The 26,910-nt window shown below is 41.0% G+C and overlaps 1 protein-coding gene across 10 annotated transcripts in view; it reads left to right on the forward strand.

Moving 5' to 3' along the window:
• Nucleotides 1-26,910, forward strand: part of ROBO2 (roundabout guidance receptor 2) — a 974,141-nt gene that overhangs the window by 913,563 nt on the left and 33,668 nt on the right. For all 10 annotated transcript variants that reach the window (XM_069636436.1, XM_069636431.1, XM_069636432.1 and 7 more), the window contains 2 exons: nt 9,015-9,275; nt 11,232-11,440. In XM_069636436.1, coding sequence (XP_069492537.1) covers nt 9,015-9,275; nt 11,232-11,440 — 470 coding nt within the window. The remainder of the gene's footprint in view (nt 1-9,014; nt 9,276-11,231; nt 11,441-26,910) is intronic.

The raw sequence follows: 26,910 nt of genomic DNA on the forward strand, positions 1-26,910 counted from the left end.
CCACAGCAATGCCTGGCCTGTAACAGCTAGTAATAAAAAAAAGAAACAGGAATCCATCCGGTCCTGGTTTGCTATGCAATTTTACAGCCCATGCACGTACCAATACTGACATGTACCTGCATGCCGACAGGTTTTAACATGAATCCCCACAGATTTTGCCTGGTTTATATGGGAGCAAAAACGTGCATACTCCATAGAGATTCAAACATCTCAGCCTGCATGAGAATTTGATAGAGGCAGACAAGCAGGCATATTTACAGCACAGAGCTTTTGGAAGAGGTTGTTCAGCCTGTACCCAATACCCCCTAGCTCTGTGCTGTAAAGGTGTAAAGAATGACATGGATCATACTTCACAAGAAGAGCACTTGTCTCAGTCTATGAAACTATAATCTGGCAATTGTTGCACCCACACTGAAATGAGCACAGTAGTTTGATCTGGCCTGTTTCTGAGGTTATATTAAGATCTCTTTGCATAGGAGATATGTATTTCATTGATGAACCCTGAAGGAACAGACATTAGGGAAAACATGTTAAATCCAATTATGAATGGTGTGAGCAATTCTAATCAGTGTTCCAGCTGTTGAAGTTGTATGACAAATTATGAAGGTAAGCACATTTGACTTTTAACTCGTTCTACAATAATTCACTCATGCATCATTTTCCTACATTAAGTAAGCAATTTATGGTAACATTGGTGTGAGTCATGCACATATGAACAGCCCTGTTTCTCCCACAACCTCATTGAAAATAGTATCCCCTTCAATTTCACAAAAATACAGTGTGGGGTTGTGGAAATATGACAGTGTTTGTATCTATGGATTAGAATTAAAGCACTATTCACATATGCTATGTTTGCCAAATGAAGTGTATTCATACATTTGAATCACACACGTGAACACACTTCTTCCTTTCATAGATGTTCAGTAACTGGATGAGATAAACATGTATGTTACTAGTACAATCTAGAGATATGGAAAGAGGACCTGTATATTTAGCAAAGAAGGATGGTGCTAATGAATATGTTAAGGTGGCTAATTATTCTGTTTATCCACAGTACTTACTCAAGAAAATCATCTGCTGTCTAAAACAGGGAACATGTATATCATTATGAGTCAATCAATCCTCCTGTCTAGAGGCGAGGGCACTTGGTGAATAATACAGAACACAAGATTTTATTTTCAAGATTGGAACCTCAAATATTAAAATGAATGGGTGTTATTTCAAATATGCCAAAAGAAAGATGGAAAACGTGCACTGAACGTCCTCTTTTTTGTAAGTTATATTATTGCTATACATGTGAGGCCATACACTGTTAAATAAGACTCCAAATAATCTGGGTGCAGATACTATAAGTTTTAAGAACAGGAAGTCAGATAGTCAAGGCAAACAGCTATTCAAATAGAAAGGTTTTCAGCTTTTTTCTAAATTCACAAAGGGATTTGGTTTTCCTAAAATCATATGGCAGTGAATCCTAGGCTTGTGGACCTGTACATGAGAAGTCTCAATTGCCCCATGAGACAGATCTCGATGGTGAAACCACCAGAAGATGTCCTGAAGATCTAAGACGTCAATCTGGATGATAGGCAACAACCTTTGTGGATAGATATGGGGAGGACAACCCAGGAACACATTTAATATTAGGCAGAGGATCTTAAACAGGACCCTGTGCTGTACCGGTAGCCAAAGGAGATTCCTCCAAAACATAGAGCTGGACGAGCGTCTAGGCAGTGAGACAATGAGCCTAATGGCTGCATTTTGGGCAACCTGCAGTTGCTGCACTGGCATTTTGGGATCAACATGAGCAAGGTGTTACAATGGTCTAACCCAGAGATGACTAATGCACCAACTACCGTTAAGCAATCTTTCTCTGAAACAAGTGGTGTTAAGGGTTTCAGCAGTTTAAAATGAAAATAAACTGCTTTGACAATTTTATTTACTTGCAGTTTGCAATTTAAATTTGCCTGCCAAATACATCCTAGGATTTTACCATAGATGATAACATTGTTGGAACTTCAAATAGCGCTAGGCAGGAAACACACAGTCGTTTTTTTCTTAGACCCAAACACTAAAACCTCATTTTGTTGATGGATTTAGTTGGAGCTTATTTTCCAGTATCCAACTTTTTATTTTATTTGCACAGGATAATACTCTATCCATTGCTTCCACAGGTTGTTTTAACCGGATGGAAATGTGTGTATTGTCAGTGCACAAATGGTATTTGTGAAAAAATATCCAGCAGTGGGCAGATGTAGACATTAAACAGTAGAGGAGAGGGGGAGAGCCCTGGGGCACTCCACATTTGAGCGGTAGAGAATAAGAGAATCAGAAGTGTGTGAGCACAGCTTGACTTGCTGTTTTCGATTTGGTTAGAAAAGAAGTAAACCATTTCAGTGATTTCTTGGACACCAGAGCCACTGTAGAAAGCATTGAAATAAGAATCTCAAAATCAACTTTATCGAAGGCTGCCAATAGGTCCAGCATTAATAGCATGCTAATATCATCCTCATCAGCAGCCTTCAAGATAAGGTCTCAGACTGAAATAAGTGCCATCTCACTCCCATGTCCTAACCTTAATCCTGATTGATGCACATCCAGGATCCCTTGTTCTTCCAGAAAATTCTGCAGTTGCACCGTTACATTTTTTTCCAGGATTTTAGATGGACAATGAAGGCCTGCAATTGGACGGTAATTATAAAATACTTATGGTCAAAAGTAGTTTTCTTCAGCAGCGGCATAAAATGTATATTTTTCAGATCCATTGGGAAATACCCCTGAGTTAGGGAAGCATTTAAAACAGACAGGATGGGTCTGCTTAAGGCAGGCACATGTTATTTAGCTAGATATGCAGGAATATGTCATAATTAAGATTAGTAGTTTTAAACTTAAGCATGAGGTTAGAGACTGTTTCCAGATTCACAGGGGGGGGGGGATTAGAAACATAGGACGTTTCAAATCTCCCATGCATGTCATATCTTTGTTGGAATAGGTGGCTGAGAGTCAATTTCTGTCTTAATCAGATCAATTGTATTCATAAAGTGTTATACAGTTGTGAACAGAGTGTTTGATCTGTTCTGGGCAAGGTTGATCTGTTTTTGTAAAAATGAGGCTTTAGCTAAAACAATGCTCTTTTTATAGACATGTAATGCTGTTTTTGCCTCTAGACCGTCTGCAGGAGTTCTGGCCTTTAACCATGACTTTTCTTTCTTCCGGTAGTCTTTTTTCAATGATTTTAATGATTCATTGTACCATTAGTTATTTCTGTTTCCAGGTTTATTGATACTTTTTATAGGAGCAAGAGTGTCACAGTTATGTTAAACACATAACGCATAAGTCTGATATCATTTAAAGCTTTTTGAGTTAGGTGAGGAGCCGTCAGACCATTAAGTATTTTTTCACTGGTGATAGTGTCAATTTATTTGTTTGCTCTGTACTAGTTGGAAGTTAGCAACGGACGTTTTCCCATACTGTGCATGTCCCATTTGAATGGAAAAGGTTACCCCATAGTTGTCTGACCATGTGACAGGTTCTTCTGATGGCACAACGTTTTTCCTCTAGACAATACTATGTCCAATCAATGACCACCTATGTGAGATGCTAAATCGGTCAATAACTGAAGGTCATGGGATTGCATGATGTCCTTGAGCTGGATGTATTCCAAGTTGTCGGATTCTTTGCACCATATATTAAAATTACCCAAAATGATTATGTTCGAGTGATATAGTGCATACGTACCAAGATATGTATCAAAGTCCTTCAAGAAAGAGTTAGCAGGGCCAGGGGTCTGTAGCAAATAACTAACTGATAAGAATCATTGGGGGATATGTGCAAAGTGGAAGTAAGAACTTGAGAAATCGTATCCCAAGTTGGTATTTGGACATTGAGTACATTCAGGGAGGAACTTGCAATAATGGCAACTCCTCCTGCACTCAGCGTCTCTCTGTTTACCTACTTAATCTTAACATTTCCCGGAACCATTAAATGAAAGTAAGCTGCAGGACTGGCATTGAACCAGGATTATGTTATAAAAATAAAAGAATATCTAGCTTGGACGAGATAGTACAGTAATTAATTGCAGCAGCATTTTTAACTGCAGATCTTGCATTGATTAAAGCCACCTACAGGGACAATGTAGGATGCAAAATGTAACACATAATGACTATTGAGAATGCCAAGTTGCCTGATTTTGTCAAGTGAGAGTAAAGGGGTGACAGAAAGCTGACTTTGTGGTTGGCATGGCAACTGGAAATGCTGTGGCATAATTGGCCAACTCACTGAATGTTATCTCTTGTTCCATAATGCCAATGTAATCCAACAGTGTCTTGTTTAACACATATTCTCCCAATGAGGAGTTCTGTCTCATTTCAGGCGACTGTGTCACTATCAAACCCTGGATGACATAGTGATCTTTCTTTTCACAGACAGATGGATTTGAGCTATATTTAGGGAAATTTGCTTTGGGCTATACGTCCTTTCCCTTTCTGGATATGGTTACCATAGAGTCAATTATTTGTGGGAGAGTGTAGGCACACTGACAGCATACAAATGTCCCTCAAAAGAAGCCTCAGATTTCTTATGAGGACATCTGTATGTTGTCAGTGGCACAGCACCTCTCCATTCTTAATGTGATTTCTTATGAGGATGTCTTTATATTGTCAGTGGTTCTGCACCTCGCCAATAAAATAAGTTGTGAGGACATCTTCACATTGTACATCATTTCATAGGTTCAGTGCCACTGACAAAATACAGGTGTCCTTGTAAGAAATCACATTGAGATCAAACTACAATATATAACAATTACAACCAAAGGCTACAATTATACATACCACTAACATGTCACACCCCACTTCTGCTGCTGGCCCTGTCCACCCTTGACTGTCCCTCCTCCCTCTTTCCGCTGATCCTCCTCCCCCCTTGTGCTGGCTCACCTCCCTCCCTTGTGCTTTGCCTCCTCCCCACCGTTGTGCCCCTGCACCTTCCCTCTTAGGCTGTCACTGCTCCCTCTTACTGTCCTTCCTCTGTCCCTTGCGCTGTCCATCATCCCTGCCTTGCTCTGTCGATCCTCATGCCTCATGATGACCCTCCTTCCCCCTTGCGCTCTCCCCCCTTGTGCTTTCCCTCCTCCCAATGCACTGCCCCTCCTCTCCTTGCACTGGCCCTCCTCCCCCTTGTGCTGTCCCTCTACATGCACTGTTCCTCCTACCCCCTTGTGCTGCCCCTCCTTCCCCTTGCTGCTGTCATTTCTGTCCCCTTACGCTGTTCCTCCCTCTTGCGTTGTTACTCCTACCCTTTATTCCCACCGTTGCTGTCATTTCTTCCTCTCTGTGCTGTCATTCCTCCTTCCTTCCCTCCATGCTAACTGTAAAAGGCAACAACTAAAAACGACAAAACTATCGACACTGCCAATGCGTGTTAATATAAGGGAGGAGATAGTGAATAAAGTATGTACTATTTGATGCCGGGAAATGTAGTCTGTCTGGATTATATGGGTTAGGGTTAATGGGAGTGTAAGAGGATTCAATTCAACACTACAGCTAAGTCAATGCCTAGTCTGGGATACTGAATGGAAACCCTTATTGATATATCTTTATGTCCAGTTCATGCGTTCTGGATGACTACCCCTATATAACACCCCTCTCTTGGAATCCCCCTGACCCCACTGAGCCAAGAAGTAGTTCTGTTTTGCAAGTTAAAAGGTTTATTTGAGAATTTAAACAATATATATATATATATATATGTATCACACTTTATAATAAATTAATAATTGAATATCACACTTAATCTGATATGATAAAGATTAACAACGGAGAATCTGGCACTAGCCCACTTCTTTATAGTCACTAAGGAGTTGACATGAAATGGATAAGGTAGCACACTGGTAAATAGGGACAGAAGAATAATGTGGTAGAGAATGCTTTATATGGTTCAAGGAAATGCAAGGTTGAATGAATGAAATGCAGTATAGAAGATAAACTGATATGGTTTCACAAAAGACAAGGTAATCACTTTCCCTTTGTGGCAATTCACCCCCCCTATACAATGTAAGGAGATGGAAGGAAGAGCACACAGTTCAGGTATGCAATCACAATGTAATACAGAGTTCCAGTTTCCCAGCAAGCTTAGAGGAGAATAGATATGAGTTTTACACAGGCTCAAAATGCTTTTAATATGGTGACAATGCAGTGATAAATATGCTGAAAATGCTTTTAATTCCCTTCAGGAGGTTCAGGTTGAGGATTAGTTGGTTTAAATAAGTTCAGGCTTACTTTAGCAATGTTCTAGGAATGATTGGCAGGTTAAACGAATTTTTGGCATATGAAAGCAAGGAAGCTGCTGTTTTCACACGTGGAGAAATGTGCAAATCGCGGCAAATTCGCGAGTGCATTTTTCGCGATTGCGGCAAAAGTATAGGGAGTAGGTTCTAGGTCCATTGAAAAGCCAAGCTTCCCAGCTTTCAGAGGAAAGTTACTGCAAGTCTCTAAGACAAACGGTCACGGAGATATGAGCGATATGGTAAAGGTCGTTTTTCAGATTTGAAATTTTAAAAGTTCAAAGTGACAAGTTACAGCTAGCAACTAGAAATGATAGGTGACAGCTTTGCAAATGACAGGTGACAGTTCTGGTTAGATTAAAATAGATAGAATTATATTATTTTAACTAAGAGATTGGTTCTGCACAGTTCTGCTAGGCACTCACAATATATTTAGAAATAGAATGGGCCTCGCCACGGATCTGGTCAGGTTTTCTTCACTCGCCACGGACGGTCTCTGCGCACAGCGGTCTGGGTCAGCTTTCTGGTTCTGCGAACAGCGGTCTGGGTCAGCTCTGCACTGCCTCTGGTTCTGGATACTGCTCTGCTTTCTCTGGGTACAGCACTGCTTCTGGATCTTTCTGCACAGCTTTCTCTGGACCCAGCGCTGATCTGCACGGCTCCTGGATGCTGCTATCGCTGTTAGGTTTGCTGGATGCTGAGGCCCACTGAGAAGAGTTCTCAGTTTGTGGGTTTAGGCCCTTGCTTTGAGTTCTGAATCAAGTTCTTTGGAGTTTTAAAGTCTAAGTGTTGAATCTAGTATCTTCTGGATGTTGTGTGGTCCGGCAGAGCGTGTTGCAGCAAATGGAATTGAATGTCCCTATCTGTCCTGACTGTCTGCTTTTATGTGTTTTGAAAGTGGGTGGAGAGGCTAGCTTTCTAGGCCCAACCCCTTCAGAGTTCTGATAGGTTGGAGAATTCTTTGCGCTCTCACTGGAGAGCAGGATTGTGTGTCAGAATGATGTCATTTAATGGCTTTCAGAAAGGACACTCCCCTGTCAAATTGCACACAATCTATATTTGATCAAAAAGACATATTTGCACAGGTACACAATTGTTTAAAATTACATGCACCCATCACATATCACAGGAGGTATGCCCTGTCCAAATCTGCTCTTCCTGGGGTCTTGCATTCAGAAATGGCAACATTTGCACTTTTTAACTGGTTTTGCAATATCGGACATTAACCCTAATTTAACACATGTGCGCAAGGAGTATGGACATTAATTGATGAAGTGTCAGATTTTTAACATGCATACATTTTAAGTAATACCCTCTTAACTGCTAGCTTGCCCCCAGATCATACCACCGGTTGTAAAAACCTCTTAAAATGTGGGCAGACAAATCACAAGAATTATGGTATCATTTAAATAATCTTCATAAGTCCGCTCTATGAATGATCCATCTTTTTAGAGTTATGTTCTGGTCCCAAAGGGGTGTGGTTTCCCCCCAGCACAAGGTTGAATTTCTGGTTTTTCCAGTTCTGCCAAGCCAGCTTGCTCTCACAGGCAGTGCTCCTCCCCTTTCCTTCCAGGAGGAAGCCACATTTACGACTCCCACCAATAAAACATTTGCCTGAGTCAGGACAGGGCTGTGTTCAATTTCCTGCAGAGCCCAGGTAATTCAATCAGAGAAGTGTCATATCCCTTTTGGTGGGAACAGCAAAAGGCAGCTAGGCCTGGGAACACAGCTGTTGTGCAAGTCTCAACACCTGTCGGGGGTAGCTGGTGGGCAGAATTCAGTTCCTTAAGCCAGGCCCCAGCTAATGTCACTTTTAGTTACCCAGTTTTCTGCATTCAAATAAAACTAACCATTTTTACATATGCAGCTAGAATGCTGATTCTAAGTTTAAAACTATGACATTTAAACAATTGAAACCTATGTGACACTCAAAAGTAGGTCACTCATTTCTTTTAAACATTTAGATGTTTAGTGTCTTTCAGTCCAAATTTACTTAAACTGCTGAAATCCACAGTTCAGCCAGTCTTGTTATAAACCTTCAAGTTACTTCAGAATATAACTTTACATTGGATCCACCTCTCAGTAAGTCTTTCTTTGGCCTGCTTTGGGTTCATTTATTCAGTTTTACACAAAAAAGTCTGGTGTTGTTTTAAAACGCCGGCTTTCTGATAGTGGTGAGTACTGGTAATGCACCCATTTTTGGGATTTAAGAAAATGAATTCCCCACAATTCTAGGTTGCTTTTGGCAATCAGCATTGCCATTCCCAATGGTTTCAGGCTACTGTGTGGGTAGTCCAATGGTGGTTTTAGGCAGTGCCCTTCTGTGCCCATAACATCGTCAAAAATGGGTGGCAGCCTATTCTTCATGCCTCTCCCTGGGCATTTTCTGGGAAGCTCTGGCCATCATGATGTTTTCAATGCCAGTACTGCACAGTTTTTGAGGTAGGGCTCGGATGCATGGGTAAAAACATCCCACAGGAGATGAGTATAATAAATATAGTTCTGTTTTTAATTAGAAAGCAGCTAATAACTCGGAGGTGCATGTTATAGGTAAGATATGCACACAGCATTTATGTCATGTTCATATTGTTACCAGTGTTACACTGACACTTATTTTTTTAATGCGATTATCAATGAGATAAATGAACAATTATAATCTTTGAAAATACTAAACAATATCTGATGCCTAGAATGTTGCCCACATAAAGACTGCTCCAAAAACGTGCCACTCTGCATTTAACCCTAGGTATGACAGCGACGGCTGGTGTCCACCCTTACCAATTCAGACGTACCTGCATCAGGGCATGGAGGACGAGTTGGAAGAAGATGATGATCGAGTACCAACACCCCCTGTGCGAGGGGTGGCCTCCTCACCTGCGGTGTCTTTTGGGCAGCAGTCCACAGCAACACTCACCCCCTCCCCCCGGGAAGAGATGCAGCCCATGCTTCAAGCGCATCTCGATGAACTGACGCGAGCTTACCAGTTTGACATAGCCAAGCAGGCATGGTAAATGTCAATATTGTGAAAGCAACTCATTAAGAAATATGTGCATTTCTAAAATTAATGTGTAGCACCAGTATCATTATACCCATCATATGACCACTGCACACAATTCAAGTAAAGGTAAGATGTTGGCTGCTTTGAATGGACCACTGGGCTTTTGAGGAAACCAATACATTTTCCAGTCTAATATGTCACCTGTATGTTACATGTGTCTTTAGTATTGTTTGTTGATGCTACCCTGTCTGTGTTCTTGAGGATCGAATTTGACTAACACATAAAAGCTGTAGGTAATCATTCATCTCAACATGTCAAGGGAGGATAGCTCAGTGGCAACTTTCTCACCTTGGAAACAAGGCGACACAGGTTCGATCCCTGGGTCCGTGGTTAGAAACGTCTGGGTATTTGAGCATGTTATAAATATGCAACTAATTAAAAAAAAAAAAAAAAACAATTACGCAACTAAAACAAACACAATTCCTGTAAAAGCGCCTGGGTGCCTGCAGGCTGTGTGAGAGCTTTAACAATGCAAAATAAATAAATTAATGTATATTTGGCTGGAAGCTATATAGGTTAACTATCCTATGCCAGATCACAGCAGGCCACCACTGCAGTTATTAATGTCACTACTCTCTATATTACCAAAAACACTTTATAGCCATGAGCATAGTCCTTAGGTGCTACACAAATATAGCACAGTGTAATATAACATAACATACCTTAAGGAACGCATCATGACTTTTTGGCATTTATGTCCATTCGATGTCTAGAACAGCCAGTGTGGCCACTTTTTGACATGGAGCCATGCCCTCCCCCCCTACACACATGAAAGCATTGGTCTACTAAATGTTGCTGCCAAACAGATGAGATGCTGTATCTGCTTCTGTGCATTAATTATGTAATTGTCTAATGTTAGTATACAAACGATGGAAAAAAGTATTACTGTCATCATTTCCACTTTTGATTGCCTACTGTTCTAATTAACACATGTGGGAGTGGCACCAACCACGTGCTACCAGTTAGGTGGCTGGAAATGCAAGCGGAATGCCACCATCCCAAGCTCCCCCTCCCTCCAAACCCCCATCATTTCCCCCCACCCCAATCCCACTTACTAGCTAGTCTGCTCCTATCCCATGACGTCTCAGCCTCCCACCATGAAATTAGAAAAGGACTGTTCTCTTTTCTAGTTGTAATGGGGGCTGCCATTTTTTTTTCCACAGTGGATTGCACATGCTCAGTTTGCGTGGTGCCTGTCTCCCCAAAAAAACTATTGATAACACTATTAGGATGGGTGCTCCTGGGGTGCTTATAATGATTATCCCTGCAATGGTATCTCTGAGGGCCGGTAAAAGCCTTGAACCTTCAAAAGACCTAAGCGCAGGTTGTCCTCTCGGGAGGTTAGCTCAGGGGCAATGTGCTCACCTTGGAAACGGAGCACCACAGGTACGATCCCCGGGTCCGTATTAAGCGTGTTATAAATAAACATTCATATCATATCATAACCACAATCTGGAGAATATCACTATAGCAATAGAACCAGCTTTTGTCACAAAGTATTAATGCTACTTCATTACACAATTCAGTTACAGGGATATATTAATGGAATTCCTACTTCCTATCCAAAGAAACAAACACCCTTTTAGTCACTCTGCCATGACTGATCATATGAAAAGTAAGGCACAATCCCCCAAACCATGTTTTCCCGAGAGAATTTGTGGTAGCATGTTAGCCATGCGAACAGTGCAGGTGGTTAGTTCACCAATGCAAACAGCAACAAGGGATCATCTCTGCAAAGATAAGGTTCAGCTTCTACTGCCTGCATGCATTACCAGTTTGATGTCTATAATGCCATGTTCTAGAGCTGGAAACACGTGTGATTCCAAATGATGCCTACTGCGTCTCGTCTACACAGTCTCACTGGCTTGATTTGTGTTTATTATATTATTAATGTTTCCATTGTAGGCATATGCAAAGTAATTCTCAGCCGCCTCTCGCGCCAGTTCCTCCTCTTGGCTATGTGTCTGGAGCCTTCCTTTCTGAAATCAAAAATAACCTGGCAGATGACGAAGAGGACGACATGGAGGAGGAAGACCTTGAAATCACCAGACCACTTCGGGGTCTGGAGCACACGCCAGGGTCTAGTATGGACAACTTGGACAGCTCTGTGACTGGTAAGCAAAGCACAACAGCGCCCACTGCAGGCAGCGACCACACATTGAATCCACGCTAGCCCTTTCCGCTTACAATGCATTGCTCTGCACCTCTTTGACATTTCAAATGCATTAGTATCAAGCACGACATGTACAAAGGATGTGAAACTACTTCTGAATGGCGGCAAAATGATAAGAAATGCCATGCATTTTAAAAAGCTTAAAGACATGAAAGAAAACCCATTTGTATCCGAGGCTTTCATTAAAAGGTCCCTCTGCCGAAGAAGCAGGTCCATTACTGAACTTGAAAACCTTGGCATTGAACAAAAATGCTACTTTTATAAAGGCGACAACATTTAAAAAGTGGACATAAGACCTTTTTAAGATGTTTCAACGAACATCGGAGCAGTAAAAAACAGATAATTATCGCATTTGTCCAAATGAAATGTGCCTTTTCAATAGCGATAATGATTAGCAACAAAGACAATAGTAAACGGGGGGGTGGAGGGGGGTTAAAATAGTGCATCTGTTGTTATTATGTTCAGTAAAACAACATTTGACACTCTATATCTTTAATATTATAAAGCACTGAAACTAGCGATTTCATAAATACTGCATGTCCTGTTCTGTATGAAATGCATTGCAGCACAAGCATGCATGTATAACTATATTCATTAACCAATGTGCACGATGTGTCAGGGAGTGTATTTGTATTTTGTATTTTTATGTTTATTTGTATAGCGCGACTGGCCCAAAGGCATCTGGGCGCATATCTTCAGTTACAGTGACACATAAGGCCTGATTCATGGAGTGTTTTATAATGGTGCAATCCCATAGGAAAACGATCCATGAATCAGGCCCATAGTGTGTATTACTGATTCGTAGAATTCTATGCACATTAAGACAAATAAAGTGTCTGATTCACATACGCATTTTATAATGGTGCAATCCATTTAAAAACGCTCTGTTAGCGTTTTACTATGATTAGAAATATAAATTTGAATGACCTTCATCTTGATACAAATATGTAGTTTGAGGAGAAAACCACACCAAATTATCCCGGCTACACCTTCATGAAATGGCTGTCTGTGGTATCATCCTTGTCACCGAAGCCACTGGGGTAGGGCCTTGCCACCTTATCAAAACAAGAGAGCTTACAAAGCACGAAACCCCCACTGATAGGAAGGGACATTTGACAGTGATAAAGCACCTGCACCAATGTAACTCCTCCTTGTCCCTGGCTCAGTTAAGTGGTGTGGTGCTTTCATCCTGCGTCTTCCTTTTCCCTCGTCCTCAGGCAGGACTGCATGCCAAACTAATTAAGCTGTGAGAAGCTCGGCGACACTTTTGCAAGGAGGACGTGGGATCCACCTGAAAGCTGCAGAGCTAAAGTTTAAACCCCAGAATTCCGAATGGTGGCTTATTAGTAGACCTGCAAGTTAAGCCACTTTGCATAATTTCTGAGCATAATCCCCACAGGCCTGAGTACTGCATATTTCTGCATATCTCACACTTCTGAAGAGGTTTCATTATGACTGCAGTAAAAGCTTTTCAGTTGTAATTTAGTACATTATAATGGCACTCGTTTAAGCATTGCACTTTCACTTCAGTGAGGAAAAAAATATAAAACAAGACATACCTATGCCTGAATTCTAAAAAAGATAACATTGCTAGTCAGTTACAACACTGGTAACTGTAGAGCAAGGCACCCAACAGATGCCCAACTCTAATTACTAAGGAACTTAAAACAAAATGGCCCAATCCCGATAAAACTAGCTGATCTGTCAATTTCATATTTCAAGTGACCAGTTATTTTGAGGTTTCGCCTTCATTAGTGGCTTTGTTCAATACGCTGAATGCTCACTCACTCCAAAGATATAACCAATTGGTTGGTGCAATGCACCCCAACCATTAAAGACTCTGGAGTTCAACACCCACCCATGCCACAATAGCTCCCAAAATAACAACACCATGGATTCAATCAAACCAGTCAGTCTTCCCCACACGTACTTAATAACAGATAGAAGACAACCACACCATCCTCAGTGTTTAATGTCTGTGTTCTTTTGCACTAGCACTGCTATATGCACCCATTGGCTGAAAGGCTATCAGGAGAGTCTCGCCCAAGAAAGATGTACTCAAGACTGTTCATGTCCACTTTAAAAAACACCCGCCAGATGGGCAATAGGGAAACTGGAACACTTACGAACTACCAGTTCCCAAAGGACATAACACAAAGCCAAAGACATCAAATTCTCCTCCTCTCGTGTCCTATACAATACCATCACAACATTATCTTCCACTAACACACTTGGCTTTTAACAGCTTTTCAACTTTAGTTCACAAATCCCTATGCATATTGCAGGCTATAACAGGGCCATCTTAAGCACTTAGGTGGCCCAAGGCATGGACATCTTGGGGGCCTCCATACACTGAACCAAATGATCTAACGGATCCAGAATATCTGGTTACGCCCCCTTCGTCACAATCACAGCCACAACCCATAGCTTGATATGCTGCCACACAGCGATCAAAATAAGCATGGACACTCCCTTTCATTTCCTTTACCCTCTTCATTCTTGCTCTAGTTGAAATGATAATCAAATAGCATTTCAAGGGTAACATTTGCAGTCCACAACAAGGGTATTTGTGTTCTAGTATAGGTACAGGGCACATTTCATCAATATCATTATCAACAACGAGGAAGGCACACAGGGCATATTATAGAGGAAGCAACACAACTGCCAGTGAAACCAAGAGTGAGATTTCTCTTGACGATCATACCCTGAGAATTAAATCACCTTGAAGGGTTTAGGGACTGTCAATGTTGACAAGTTAGACAGTACAAGGTTAAAAGAGATGTCCAGGACCACACATTGATTAAGAGGGATTGTTGGTAATTTGCACCCACTCTGTAATTTCTACACTTTAACACTTTCTTTTCCACAAACCACATAATCCAACATGACCCATTTTTTAAAACAAATGTTAAAGAAATCGATTATGGAAAATGGGAATGATTCTAGCTTTACTGTCTCCATCCTCAAGGGAAGTATACAAGTACCAGCAATCTAGTTGATATGATCTTAAAATATTTGATCTGGGTTTTAAATGAAAGCATTATACATGGCCAAAACTCAGGCCTGTGAAACTGTTATTTATACATTTGCAGAAATGCCTCTGAATTGTACAAAAAAGCAAACTGTTTTTGTGTCAAATGAGCAGACCTTAAAATATGCTTGCCAGAGGCCTTCAGTATCTGGTCCTCTTTCCTCTGTCAAGGACCGCTTCCACTCGAATGGGCAGGCGAAGGGCTACATAATGCCATCCGCTTGTGAGAAGGCAAAACCTTTCACAGAAGACAGCACAGTAATGTCAGTGATATGCTGGTTTTTCCAAGATCCCTGTCTAGTCTGCTGGCAAAGCCACGATACAAGCATGAAAGCTTTGATTCCACAGTCTTGAATTTGAATACCTAATCCCTGCTCCAGGCTAATATATTATGCTCATCATTGGAGGTGGCTGCCTAGGTTTTACTCCCCATCTGAACAAAACCATTTCTAGACCTTCAACGCATTGATGTTATGTTTGTCTTTACAGCAAGGCATGTTGATCATAATAGCACCTGTTGTGCTACAAAAGAAAGCACATATACATAGAGGTTTGCCGGCTTCTAACAAAAGAAAGGCTGAGTCAGCCTTTTTGGGATTTGGTATTGCACTCGTGCACACTGGTCTTTACAATGAATGTGTAACACATTGAGCTATCTTCTGAACCATTGTGGCACTCCAATACACCAATACGCATTTCAACTTTGGCTATTGCACATGATCAATCTAATACCCACAGAAAGGTGAGAATGCTACAGGAGTGGTGCCATAGTGAACACAGACAGCATTCCAAAATGAATAGAACAGAGCAGAATGTACTTGTCAACATCAGGCAGGCAAATGGTTTACAGCCTCAGCAGCATGCCATAGAATATCCTAACTTGTCCTAATTAAGTTTGGTGAACAATGGAAAGGGACTTCTTTAGCTCAGCCAGCCCTGTGGGCCCCCCGCCAAGTTGGGGGCCAGGGGAAAGGGCCCCTTTTGGCCTCTCCTAAAGACATCTCTGGGCTAATACGTACTAGCCATCCCACCATTACACTAATCAGGGCTGGGAAATTGAAAGCTTGCTCCGAATGGCCCCGTAATGCCTCTACCACATGCACACCTTCATTTTCAAGAGTGGCAACTCTCCCATTATACCAGCATTAAACGCTTATATGTATTTGTTTATATATATATTGTTATAGTTCCAAACTAACCCTTAGGCATCAGGGCATTCGCAGTAACAAAAGCAAACATATAATAAATAAAAACAAAACAACACACAGACAAAACAAACCAAAAAAATCAAATAACCAAACAACGTATAATGTATTCATTTGTAGTTTTTATAAAGCGATACTCGCCCACAGCGCACAAAACACAAAACAAGACAAACATAACAGATTGCAAATATGGGGGATGCAGAGGAAACTGGCCCAGTCTGATCAGATCTAAGAGAAGGTGTCCAAGTTGCACCAAATAAACACAAATAAAATAAGTAGGACAGCAGAGCAACGGACATTTCAAATATTACTCATGAAGACAAATTAGGCATGTGCCAGAAACTTGATCCCAAAGAACAAACATAAAAAATAGCTGCACTTCAGGAAACAGTGATAAGAATAGAAAAACTAACTCATTAGTGCAACAGCCCAGCATTGGCTATCAGCATGGGCTCTCCCTACTGGACATAGAGATATGTGTAATCACCTGGAGATATAACAGCACACAGAAAGTGGCCTGTACCCATCACGGGCTTTGCACCTGCCCCATCCCATCCACCTACTAAACCCCCTTTCTCTTCCAGACCCATGCACCGTGGGCAACCAAAACAGCCGACATCAAAAACTCCAATAAAAGAAAAACATGACCCTCAAAACATTTCACCAAAACCCTAATCACAAATACAAGAGTGGTAAGAACATTATCTAAACAGTTCCAAAAGCAATATGTATTAAGGAATGCAGACCCGTAGACCCGTTTTCTGAGGCATAGAAAGAGTGTGAACAGAACAACAGCTTGCAGAGTATCATGCCATTAACAATGCTTCTTAACTTGCCTTCTGTGTCTTGGCTGAAAACATTGTATGGATAGTAAAGAGAGATTTCAATTGTAGTTTGAATACATGTATTCACACAAATAAGTCCTTCAATTCAGACACACACACATCAACCATAAGCAATACATCAACATTAACAATTAGGCCCTGATTACCAACATGTTGTAACATGGGCAAGTTCCATTGAAACCATGTTTGTAAATCAGGCCCTTAGTCACATGCCATAGAGATCACATTTGGAAAATAGGTCATGTGTTTATTACTACAGCAGTACCTGATAAAAAAGGGGGCAGGTTTGAAACATCCTTACTATCTAAGGCAGTATCTTCCGAAATGAATGGCCTAAAACCAGATGGTCCTCATGAACCGCCTTCTCAAAGATGTTTACACCCTCACACGAGCAGCCCAAAAGAACCACTCTCTGAACTGGACCTCACTGCTAAAAACTGATCTTGTATTCAATCATGTCCTAATTTCGGTTGCCTGCAGGTGCATTAGAAATGCTGTGACATACATGCAACTAGCATCTTCAGATTGATATCAGTGCATCACTTAAGAACGACCATGTACTCTTAAGATGCTTAATTGACAGTAGTATGTAAAACAGGGCCATTGTATATGGCATAGCAATTCCATTGCATACATCATTGTGTTAGCCAATGTTTTCACCCCATGGAATGTGTTGTCCACAAGTAATTTGAGATGTTCATGGCTATGAAGTGTTTTGAACCCCAATTGAAAACACATTAAGCCTGATTCAAAAAGCATTTGTTCAATGGGAAGCACATATTGAAAACCTCTTTGTGAATCATGTTCCATTGTGTTTATTAAATAGCTGTCCCAAAGAAAGTGGGCCTCATTATAAGGTTGCTGGTCCGGTAACAATGGTACTGGTAAGCTTACCGGTATCGTTGTTACGGGACCGGCAAACTACAATTTCTGCTCGTGGATGCATTACCAGCAGCCACAAGCAAACTTCGACGGATGCACCGGCACCATTCATGAATGGCCAATTCATGGGACTCAAATGGGAATGCGGCCAAATATTTTCCGGCACCCTCGAATGTGTAATTACCGGGTCCGCTGTGGCTGTAATGTGCCTGGAAAATTCATGACTCCGGCAGCAGCCATGCCGGTATTTACAGGCACGGATACCGCCAATGTCATAATGAGGCCCAGTGAGTGCTTCACTATAACTGACTCCAACTTGTCCACATATTGAGCGCACTGATACAGTTGCTAGGTACTTTAAAATCCCACTCTAAATATAGTCATCATGTTCATAGCCTAGTACATCTAGTCTGGTCCTATTCTGTTCGGTAGAATCAAAGTATACGTGTTAATTCAATCAGGACTAAAATAAGAATATGTATTCCATGAGAAGATGTGTCATACATACCCTGTGCAAGAGAAAGCAAGGAACTGTCTTTGAAAGTGTAAGAGGATTCAATTCAACACTACAACTAAGTCAATGCCTAGTCTGGGATACTGAATGGAAACCCTTATTAATATATCTTTATGTCCAGTTCATGCGTTCTGGATGACTACCCCTATATAACACCCCTCTCTTGGAATCCACCTGACCCCACTGAGCCAAGAAGTAGTTCTGTTTTGCAAGTTAAAAGGTTTATTTGATAAATTAAACAATAGATATATATATCACGCTTTATAATAAATTAATAATTGAATATCACACTTAATCTGATCAGTAATCAATAATGGATAGTCTGGCACTAGCACACTTGTGAATAGGAACAGAAGAATAAGGTGGTAGAGAATGCTTTATATAAGTTCAGATGGATGTAATGTTGAATGAAAATGCAATACAGAAAATACTCAATATGATTTCAACAAAACAATGTAATCACTTTTCTCTGGCAATCCCCTCCCCCCTTTATGCAATGCAAGGAAATGGAAGGAAAGCACACAGTTCTCAGAAATGCAATCAACTGTAATTCAGTTCACCCCAGCAAGCTTACACTACAGAAGTTGGAAACACAGGCCCAAAATGCTTTTATATGTGCTGGCAATGAAGTGAAAAATATGCTAAAATGCTTTTAATTCCCTCTATAGGTTCAGGGTGAGTGAAATATACTTGGGATGAGTTCAGGCTCACTTTAGCAAGGATCTAGGAGTAACTAGCAGGTTAAACCTATTTTTGGCAAATGAAAGCAAGCAAACTGCTGTTTTCACACGTGGAGAAATTTGCAAATCGCTGCAAATTCGCGAATGCGTTTTTCGCAATTACAGAGGAAATACAAAGAATAGGACTATCGTTTTGGGGTCCTAGGACAGCCTAGGATCTCAGCTTCCAGATGAAAGTTACTGCGAGTCTCTAGCACAAACGGTCACAGAGTTATGAACGATTTTGTGAAGGTCGTTTTTCAGATTTGAAATTTTAAAGTTCAAAAAGACAAGTGACAGCTTGCAACTAGAAAATGACAGGTGATAGCTTTTAGGTAGTTCTACTTAGATTAAAATCGATTGAATTATATTATTTTAACTAAGAGATTAGTTCTGCACAGTTTTGCTAGGTACTCACAATATATTTAGAAATAGAATGGGCCTCGCCACAGACCTGGTCAGGTTTTAGACTGGACTCTGGTCTGGTCTCTGCACTTCACAGTGATCTGGGTCAGCGCTCTGGTTCTGCTAACAGTGGTCTGGGTCAGCTCTGCTCTCTCTCTGGATTCTGGAGATTGATGGATTTGAAGTCTGGATCTCTGGATGTGGTCTGGTCCGGCACAGCGCGTTGCAGCAAATGGAATTGAATGTCCCTATCTGTCCTGACTGTCTGCTTTTATGTGTTTTGAAAGTGGGTGTGTGTGCAGCATCACTAGGCTCTACCCCTCTCCACTTGTCATTGGCCACTTCATCCTCTTCCCCTTGATTGGGGGAATGAAATGAAGTGTCATCATGATGAGGTCTGTTTATGATACAGAGAACCAACCCCTGTCAAATTACACACAATCTATATTTTGACCCAAAAGACATATTTGCACAGGTACACATTTGTTTAAAATTACATGCACCCATCACATATCACAGGAGGTATACCCTGTCCCAACTCTGCTCTTCCTGGGAGCTTGCATTCAGAAATGGCAACATATTTCACTTTTTGGTCAGGTTACCAATATCAGATTCTTACTCAAATTTATACACATGTGCGCAAGGAGTATGGACATTACTTGATGAAGTGTCAGATTTTTAACATGCATACATTTTAAGTAATACCCTCTTAACTGCTAGTTTGCCCCCAGATCATGCCACCGGTTCTAAAAATCTCTTAAAATGTGGGCAGAAAAATCACAAGAATTATGGTATCATTTAAATAATTATGACAAGTCCGTACTGTGAGTTATTCATCTTTTTCTAAAACCATATTCTGGCTACAGGGGTGTGGTTTCCCCCCAGCACAAGGTTGAATTTCTGGTTTTTCCAGTTCTGCCAAGCCAGCTTGCTCTCACAGGCAGTGCTCCTCCCCTTTTCTTCCAGGAGGAAGCCACTTTTTACGGCCCCATAATAAAACATTTGCCTGAGTCAGGACAGGGCTTTGTTCAATTTCCTGCAGAGCCCAGGTAATTCAATCAGGGAAGTGTCATATCCCTTTTGGTGGGAGCAGCAAAAGGGCAGCTAGGCCTGGGAACACAGCTGTTGTGCAAGTCTCATCTCCTGTCGGGGGTAGCTGGTGGGCAGAATTCAGTTCCTTAAGCCAGGTTTCAGATAAAATGTCACTTTTTGTTACCCAGTTTAAGTCAAGACAATGTTTACATGTGCAGCTAGAATGCTGATTCTAAGTTCAAAACTATGGCATTTCAACAGTGACAACTATGTGCCACTCAAAAGTAGGTCACTCATTTCTTTTAAACATTTAGATTTTTAGTGTCTTTCAGTCCAAATTTACTTAAACTGCTGAAATCCACAGCTGAGCCAGTCTTGTTATAAACCTTCAAGTCACTTCAGAATATCACTTTACATTGGATCCACCTCTCAGTAAGTCTTTCTTTGGCATGCTTTGGGTTCATCTATTCAGTTTTACACATATAAAAAAAATCTGGTGTTGTTTTAAAATGCCGACTTTCTGATAGTGGTGAGTACTGGCACTGCACCCATTTTTGGGATTTAAGAAAATGAGTTCCCCACAATTCTAGGTTGCTTTTGGCAATCAGCATTGCCATTCCCAATGGTTTCAGGCTACTGTGTGGGTAGTCCAATGGTGGTTTTAGGCAATGCCCTTCTGTGCCCATAACATCGGCAAAAATGAGTGGCAGCCTATTCTTCATGCACTTTCCTGGGCATTTTCTGGGAATCTCTGGCCATCATGATGTTTTCCATGTCAGTACTGTACAGTTTTTGAGGTAGGGCTCAGATGCATGGGTAAAACATCCCACAAAAGGCACAACAATCGATTGTTTTACAAATGCCTTTTGGAGTAAGAAGTTAATATTGGTGCTGTATTGATTTGATAGGGGTAATTTTACTAAAGATCTTACTTCTGGGCTTGGAACTCAGCTTGCATTTAATGCCGAGGTTTGGAACTGTGCATTGTATACATGCTCAGGAAAACGGGTCCCGCTAGTTCTTGCATCTCATAAAAATGGTAATGCAACAATTAGCAGGGTCATATTATAAAGCACCGTCTTTACTCGGGCTTAATGCATCCCAGGCCTCGCATTCATCAGCAAGCACGGGTTTAGCATAAAACGACACGTAAATGAATTGATGACTGGTCGTAAATTAATTTGAGTGCTGAAGATGTAACAGCGGCCCAGCAAGATGCCACTTTGTCATGGTGCTTTACTGCTCAGCAACATTTCAGCAACCAGTTAACGTTCCGTGTGCATTCCTGCCTCAGCAGCTTGAATGCATTGACGAATCTCCCAGCTTTCAGCAATAAAAGGAATTCAGAAAGACCCCGGATGCAAACACAGATAAATATCCCAAAGTGGCGTAAATTCAGTTTTCATTAAATGCTTAAATATAATTTGATCATGTCTTCCGCAATGAGGTGTCAAACCTTTATAGGCGCTGGAGCATTCCAATTGGAGATTTTCCAGCCGGGGTACATCTTCTGGGTGCCTAATATTATTTCTGTGCATTATCTTAATGCAACCTATTTCGTCAATTTAAAAAGATAATCACTGCAATATACTTCAAATGTAGAGCAAGGTCGGGCATTGAAAAGCAGGATTATGAAAAACATATTGAAGTTGCTGACATTAAAAGTGAGCGTCTGAAGGCACTGCAGTCAAGATTAATTCGGATGAATGGAAAGCAATGAGAAAACAGGATAATATGATAAAATATTGATATACAACATGTTTGGGGAAAAAAAACATATTGTATTAGGGATGGGTTTAATATGAACATACAATTGAAAAATAAATATGAGAGCTCACATAAAGGCCTCTCTGTATGGCAGATTGTACTATTCATCAGAAACACCTTTCAGCGAAGCTCCACTTGGAATTGTCAGGCACAGGAGCCTGCTTCTTTTATTAGCCATGTGGCCTTGAAGCAGTGCCAATAGCACGTGTTCAGTGAAAAGCGAGAGTTCTTTTCTTGCTAGCAGAAACATTTTCCTTGCAAATGAGGACAATATCGCATTCAGCATGAATGTGAAGGCACGGATAAAAGCGAGAGAGAAGGTCATGCAGAAAGTAGTGCATGGACGGCGCCTTCCCTTTATTTACAGGAGACGCACACGATGCATTCGGCGATTCAATCTGAAGGCTTGCCTGTAGACATCAGGTTGCTCCTCTTTGTTTCCTAGAGCAGGGTTGCATGTGTTTTCTTTTCCCAAGGTTTGTTTTGCCCGGGATGCATGGTTAAAATGTTCTGCTCAGGATTACATTGACTTTGTTCTTATTCCACAAGCTTGTATCTTGTCTAAGGTCGCGCTCGATCAAAATTGAACAGCATGTGTGGCCTGCTTGATGGCCTGTGATTTAATAATTAAAGGCAATCATGATGGTCAACACAGGTTGTTATAGCCGTGGAAATAGAATTTATATGCCAGAGCTCATAGGGAGCGCTGTATACAAAAGTCTAAGGGCGCGTAACTACCCATGTTGCTCAGCAGTAACCTGTCATTGTTATTAGCACACAACACACAGCGAAGTCGGATCCAGGGCCGGCCTTTGAAACTGTTTTCATGGATCAAAAAATGGGTCAAACTGTCTGATAAAACTCTCCAGTGTACCCCACAAACGACTGACACTGACATTGATCTGCCCCTTTGGTTTTTCTATGGGAAAAAAGAGTTGAGGCAGTACACGGTGCAGGCTGGCAGGGAGGTGGCAAGGGAGGGTGTTGAAGGGAGACCCAGAAAAAAAAGTAATTACAGGAATGAGTGAACAAAGTGAGGGGCATATGAAAGAAATTCAGGCCTCCTACAAGTAATCAGGAACCACAGCCATGACAGTGATGATTGCCCAGATGCCCTAGACCTGAATGACTATCAAGTTTCTAACATTCCAATCTGAGTGCTAATAAAGAATGTATATTTATATTTTCAGTCCCGTTCATAACCACAAAACATAGTCTCTGACGTTCATCTTGGAAGCTGCAGGAGTAACAGCAAGACATTCAATTCTCCAGTTTTAAGTATTGTGTCTCTTAAGACTGTGATCGTGTTGGATGCTTGCTTGGCAATTGCTGAGTTCAGAGCTATTGTCAGATACACCTGTCACATGACTGTCACCAAAACATGAATGATTGAGTGCTTCATTAATTTCAGGCTCTCACCATACACATTGTTCATCTATGTTTTAATTCAGACATCAAAATGAAACATAGCTTGCACCCGCATATACATTGTATGTCGAAATCCAAAGTGATACATGTGAAGGCATCATAAAGTACAGACAAACAATTGAATAGAGTTTGGGCTTTAAACCTTTATTAACTCAAAAGGAGGGTTGGAAAAAGGCCTAACTTGCCCTATAATAACGTGGGATTTCCCTACCTAATTGAAACTAATGATAGTCTGTGTCCAGAAGAACAACAAAAACATCTGTGTCCAAAACTTATATTTTCTCTCACATCTAATTGTCTGCAATGTGTAGGGATTTCAGCATCAAATGAAAAGTATTCAATACACAATTGGAAAGCAGGTGCTTCCTGGCCATATTGATTTCTACGGTGCTCATTCTGAAATGTGTTCTGTACCTGATATACTCTATATGCAAGGGCAAAAATCTCAACCCTGTTCCTGCTTAGTTTCCACTCACAATGACAACTCACAATCTACTCTGTTTTATCTATACACCGCCCTGGAACGCAGGGTACAAGTCTAAATGGCACCTTCACAATGCAACACAACTTTCCATCCACTGCAATGCAATTACACCCACATGAAAAGTCTGCTGCAACTGCACTGTCACAAGTGAAGGCTCTCAACCAATACCCGGCAACAAGCCCTCAGCTTACTCACGATTAATTAGGCTGTCATACTCAACTCAGGGAGTTCCTTTCCCCCCCCAAGCAAGGTGGCACGCACCCAAACATTAGTGACGCCTCCAACCCGACTTGCCCCACCCCAACAAACACCGTCTATAGCCCCAATGAGATAGGAACCAGGCGTTGTACAGTAAGAATATATATCTATCTATGTAAGGTTTGACAAAATGGAATATCAACCACCAATATTGTTGCACTTCACAATATTACAAATTGAAATGTCTTGCAACAATTGACTAACACAAGTTAAAAGGACTTACTGTTTCGATATGACACAGTAACATTTTGAAATATGCAGTCACAATTTACATCATTTACTTGTAAATTATCCAATAGAAAAACCATTCACAATACAATGGAAAAATCACTTTTCAACACACATTCAAAGGGCAGGCAGTGCTTTGGGACTCTGGTTTGGGAGGCAAGGGAATCAATGGGAAATTTCATGTTGCACCATCTACATTCACTTGAAAAGCAGCGTTTTAGGGTTACTTATTTTGGCATTATGGACACCCCCTTTGGGACAGAAGTCAGGGGTTTAAGAAGGACAGTCAGCCAAGTCTTTATTGTCTATACCGGCACTAACACACTGGGCATTAACTTTGTTAGTTTTGAATTCTAACAACACTCATCCCATGATTTTCTATATGGAAAGGATTAAGGTTCAATTTAAATGGATAGGATGATTTTCTATAGTGGAATTCATTTGAATTGGATTTAATACAATGCGACAAGGGCCTTCCCAGTAACACCACCCTACCCGCTATGTGAGATGGAGATCAAGGCTGGCAGTTTCCCCCCTCACACTTTGATGGCTTTTAGGGTATCTCTAGATACATGGGAGACTTTGGTCAGGGAAAAGAGCAGGGCTCCTCTGAGGACAGCATAGATCTGGTCAAGGAGCTCCTGTCAAGTATTATTTCCTGCACCCAGATTCCCTCTGGCTCCTTTGATTGCGTCCCATCTAGCTTCTAGATGTCCCTGTCATGGTCTTGAATGCAAGGATTTAGGCCTCTCTCCTAGTTCCTCGCAAGAGTACCTAACCAGGCTATCTCTCAGTATTAAGTAGAAAAGCCATCTTCTGATGCAAAATTGACCTCTTATAGGGCTGATGACCCTCCCTCATTATCATAATTCCCATGGTAAGGGTTGGCTAGCACTCTTCCCTCACATCCCACCAAGACGTCCACTGGCTGCTGATAGGACCAGGAGTTCGGGGTGTGTATGATGTAGGCTGACAGAGGGGGACTCTTACACTGCACTGGATCATCAGAAAACACAGACAAAACAATTGTTATATTTATTTATTTTAATTTATGTATTTATTGTATTTGTTGACAGCACCCAAACCCATAAGTATCACAGCACTGAGAAAGCATAGCTGTATGCATTTACACATTCCTCCTGCTCTTAACAAAAAAATCCTGTTACATCAATACCCTGTATGTTGGAGCTATATAAAAGCAGGTACCCATTCACAAACATAAGCAATGATAAATAGCTCATCCCAAATATGCCTGTGATTAGTGACTGAAGTCCTGCTGTCAGGGGTGGAGCTAGCCTCAAATTGTTTTCAGAGGGGGTGGATGGCAGTTCTGAAAACAAACTAGTAATGAATGGGGCCATTAGACACATTGCAATAGCCACCCCACCCCTTCCTCTGAGTTCAGGAGGCTGAATAGCTATTGTATCTTCCTTGGGCCATATGATATATATTTCTCTACAATGTATACGTTATTTAGCATCACAAAGATGCAAATAACTGTAGGTGTGTAGCATCTAAAAGCTGAGCTTTTAGCCTTCAGCTTCATCATAGGGTGGTGTATTGATGCTATATTCTGCCTACTCCTCGGACTTTCAAGATGAATTTCACACACTGCGTTAATAGGTCATGGGTGGAATGGAAACAGAACCGAAAATATACATTCTGTATAATCAACCAGATTGGATGGTAGCCAATCAGGATTTGGGACTTGCAGGCAATAATTGCCGGTATCGCCATGGATCCTGACTACAATTAGGATTCCTGAATTTACTTCATGTGCCTCCCACTAATGTTTATGATTGTTTAAATGTAAGTAAATACACTGCTCTCCAAGGTCTCACATTGTTCACTATCGGACTCCTGGGCTTAGTGTTACAGCAGAGTGATGTCTACTGCCTCAAAGTGCAAAGAATTCAGCCCTCTCAAGCCAGCAACGGCAGCTCCCTTGCCTACTGTTCCATTCAATTGCAGGGTCTACTCAATATAAATCTTTAGAAAAAACATAGGACAAACACATATCTGTGTAATAGCTTTTGGCAATACGTGCAATCACATTGCCTTTAAAGTTGGTATGAATGTTGTCAGCATATGATCAAACTATCACTATTATTTTGAGCATTTAAAAATCCCATTTGTATATGTACTATGGGCCTAGTAAATACTAATCCGGGATTTTCAAGTGTATTGAGGTACATACTCACACCCTTTAGGCCACCCTGTGTGAAATTGTGGTGGTCAGTTGTCCTTTTAAAATATCAAACTACAATAATGTATCTTTGTAATAAAACAATGGCAGGTTCTTCTATAAAATCTTTCTGTTAAAAATCTGTTAAACTGTTCATTGTGGGCCGTAGATTGCCACCAAGAAAAGTAGTCAGCTCATTATCAGTGTGAGAAAGGCAATGTGATGGCCCCTGGCTGTTTTTTGTTTTATTTTTAGATTATGTACATTTTCTAATGAAATATTAATTAAAGAAGTATAGTTCATACAGCCTTGAATGAATGGAATTGTTCATCATTAACCTATTTCACTGGTTGAACGATCGAAACATGTAAATCGTTGAATTGCATTGTTGAACGCTTCTTTCATATACATAGATATACTGTTATGAA

Source organism: Ambystoma mexicanum, chromosome 7p, assembly GCF_040938575.1.
Source record: "Ambystoma mexicanum isolate Mex_15411 chromosome 7p, UKY_AmexF1_1, whole genome shotgun sequence".
NCBI classification, from domain to species: Eukaryota; Metazoa; Chordata; class Amphibia; order Caudata; family Ambystomatidae; genus Ambystoma; species Ambystoma mexicanum.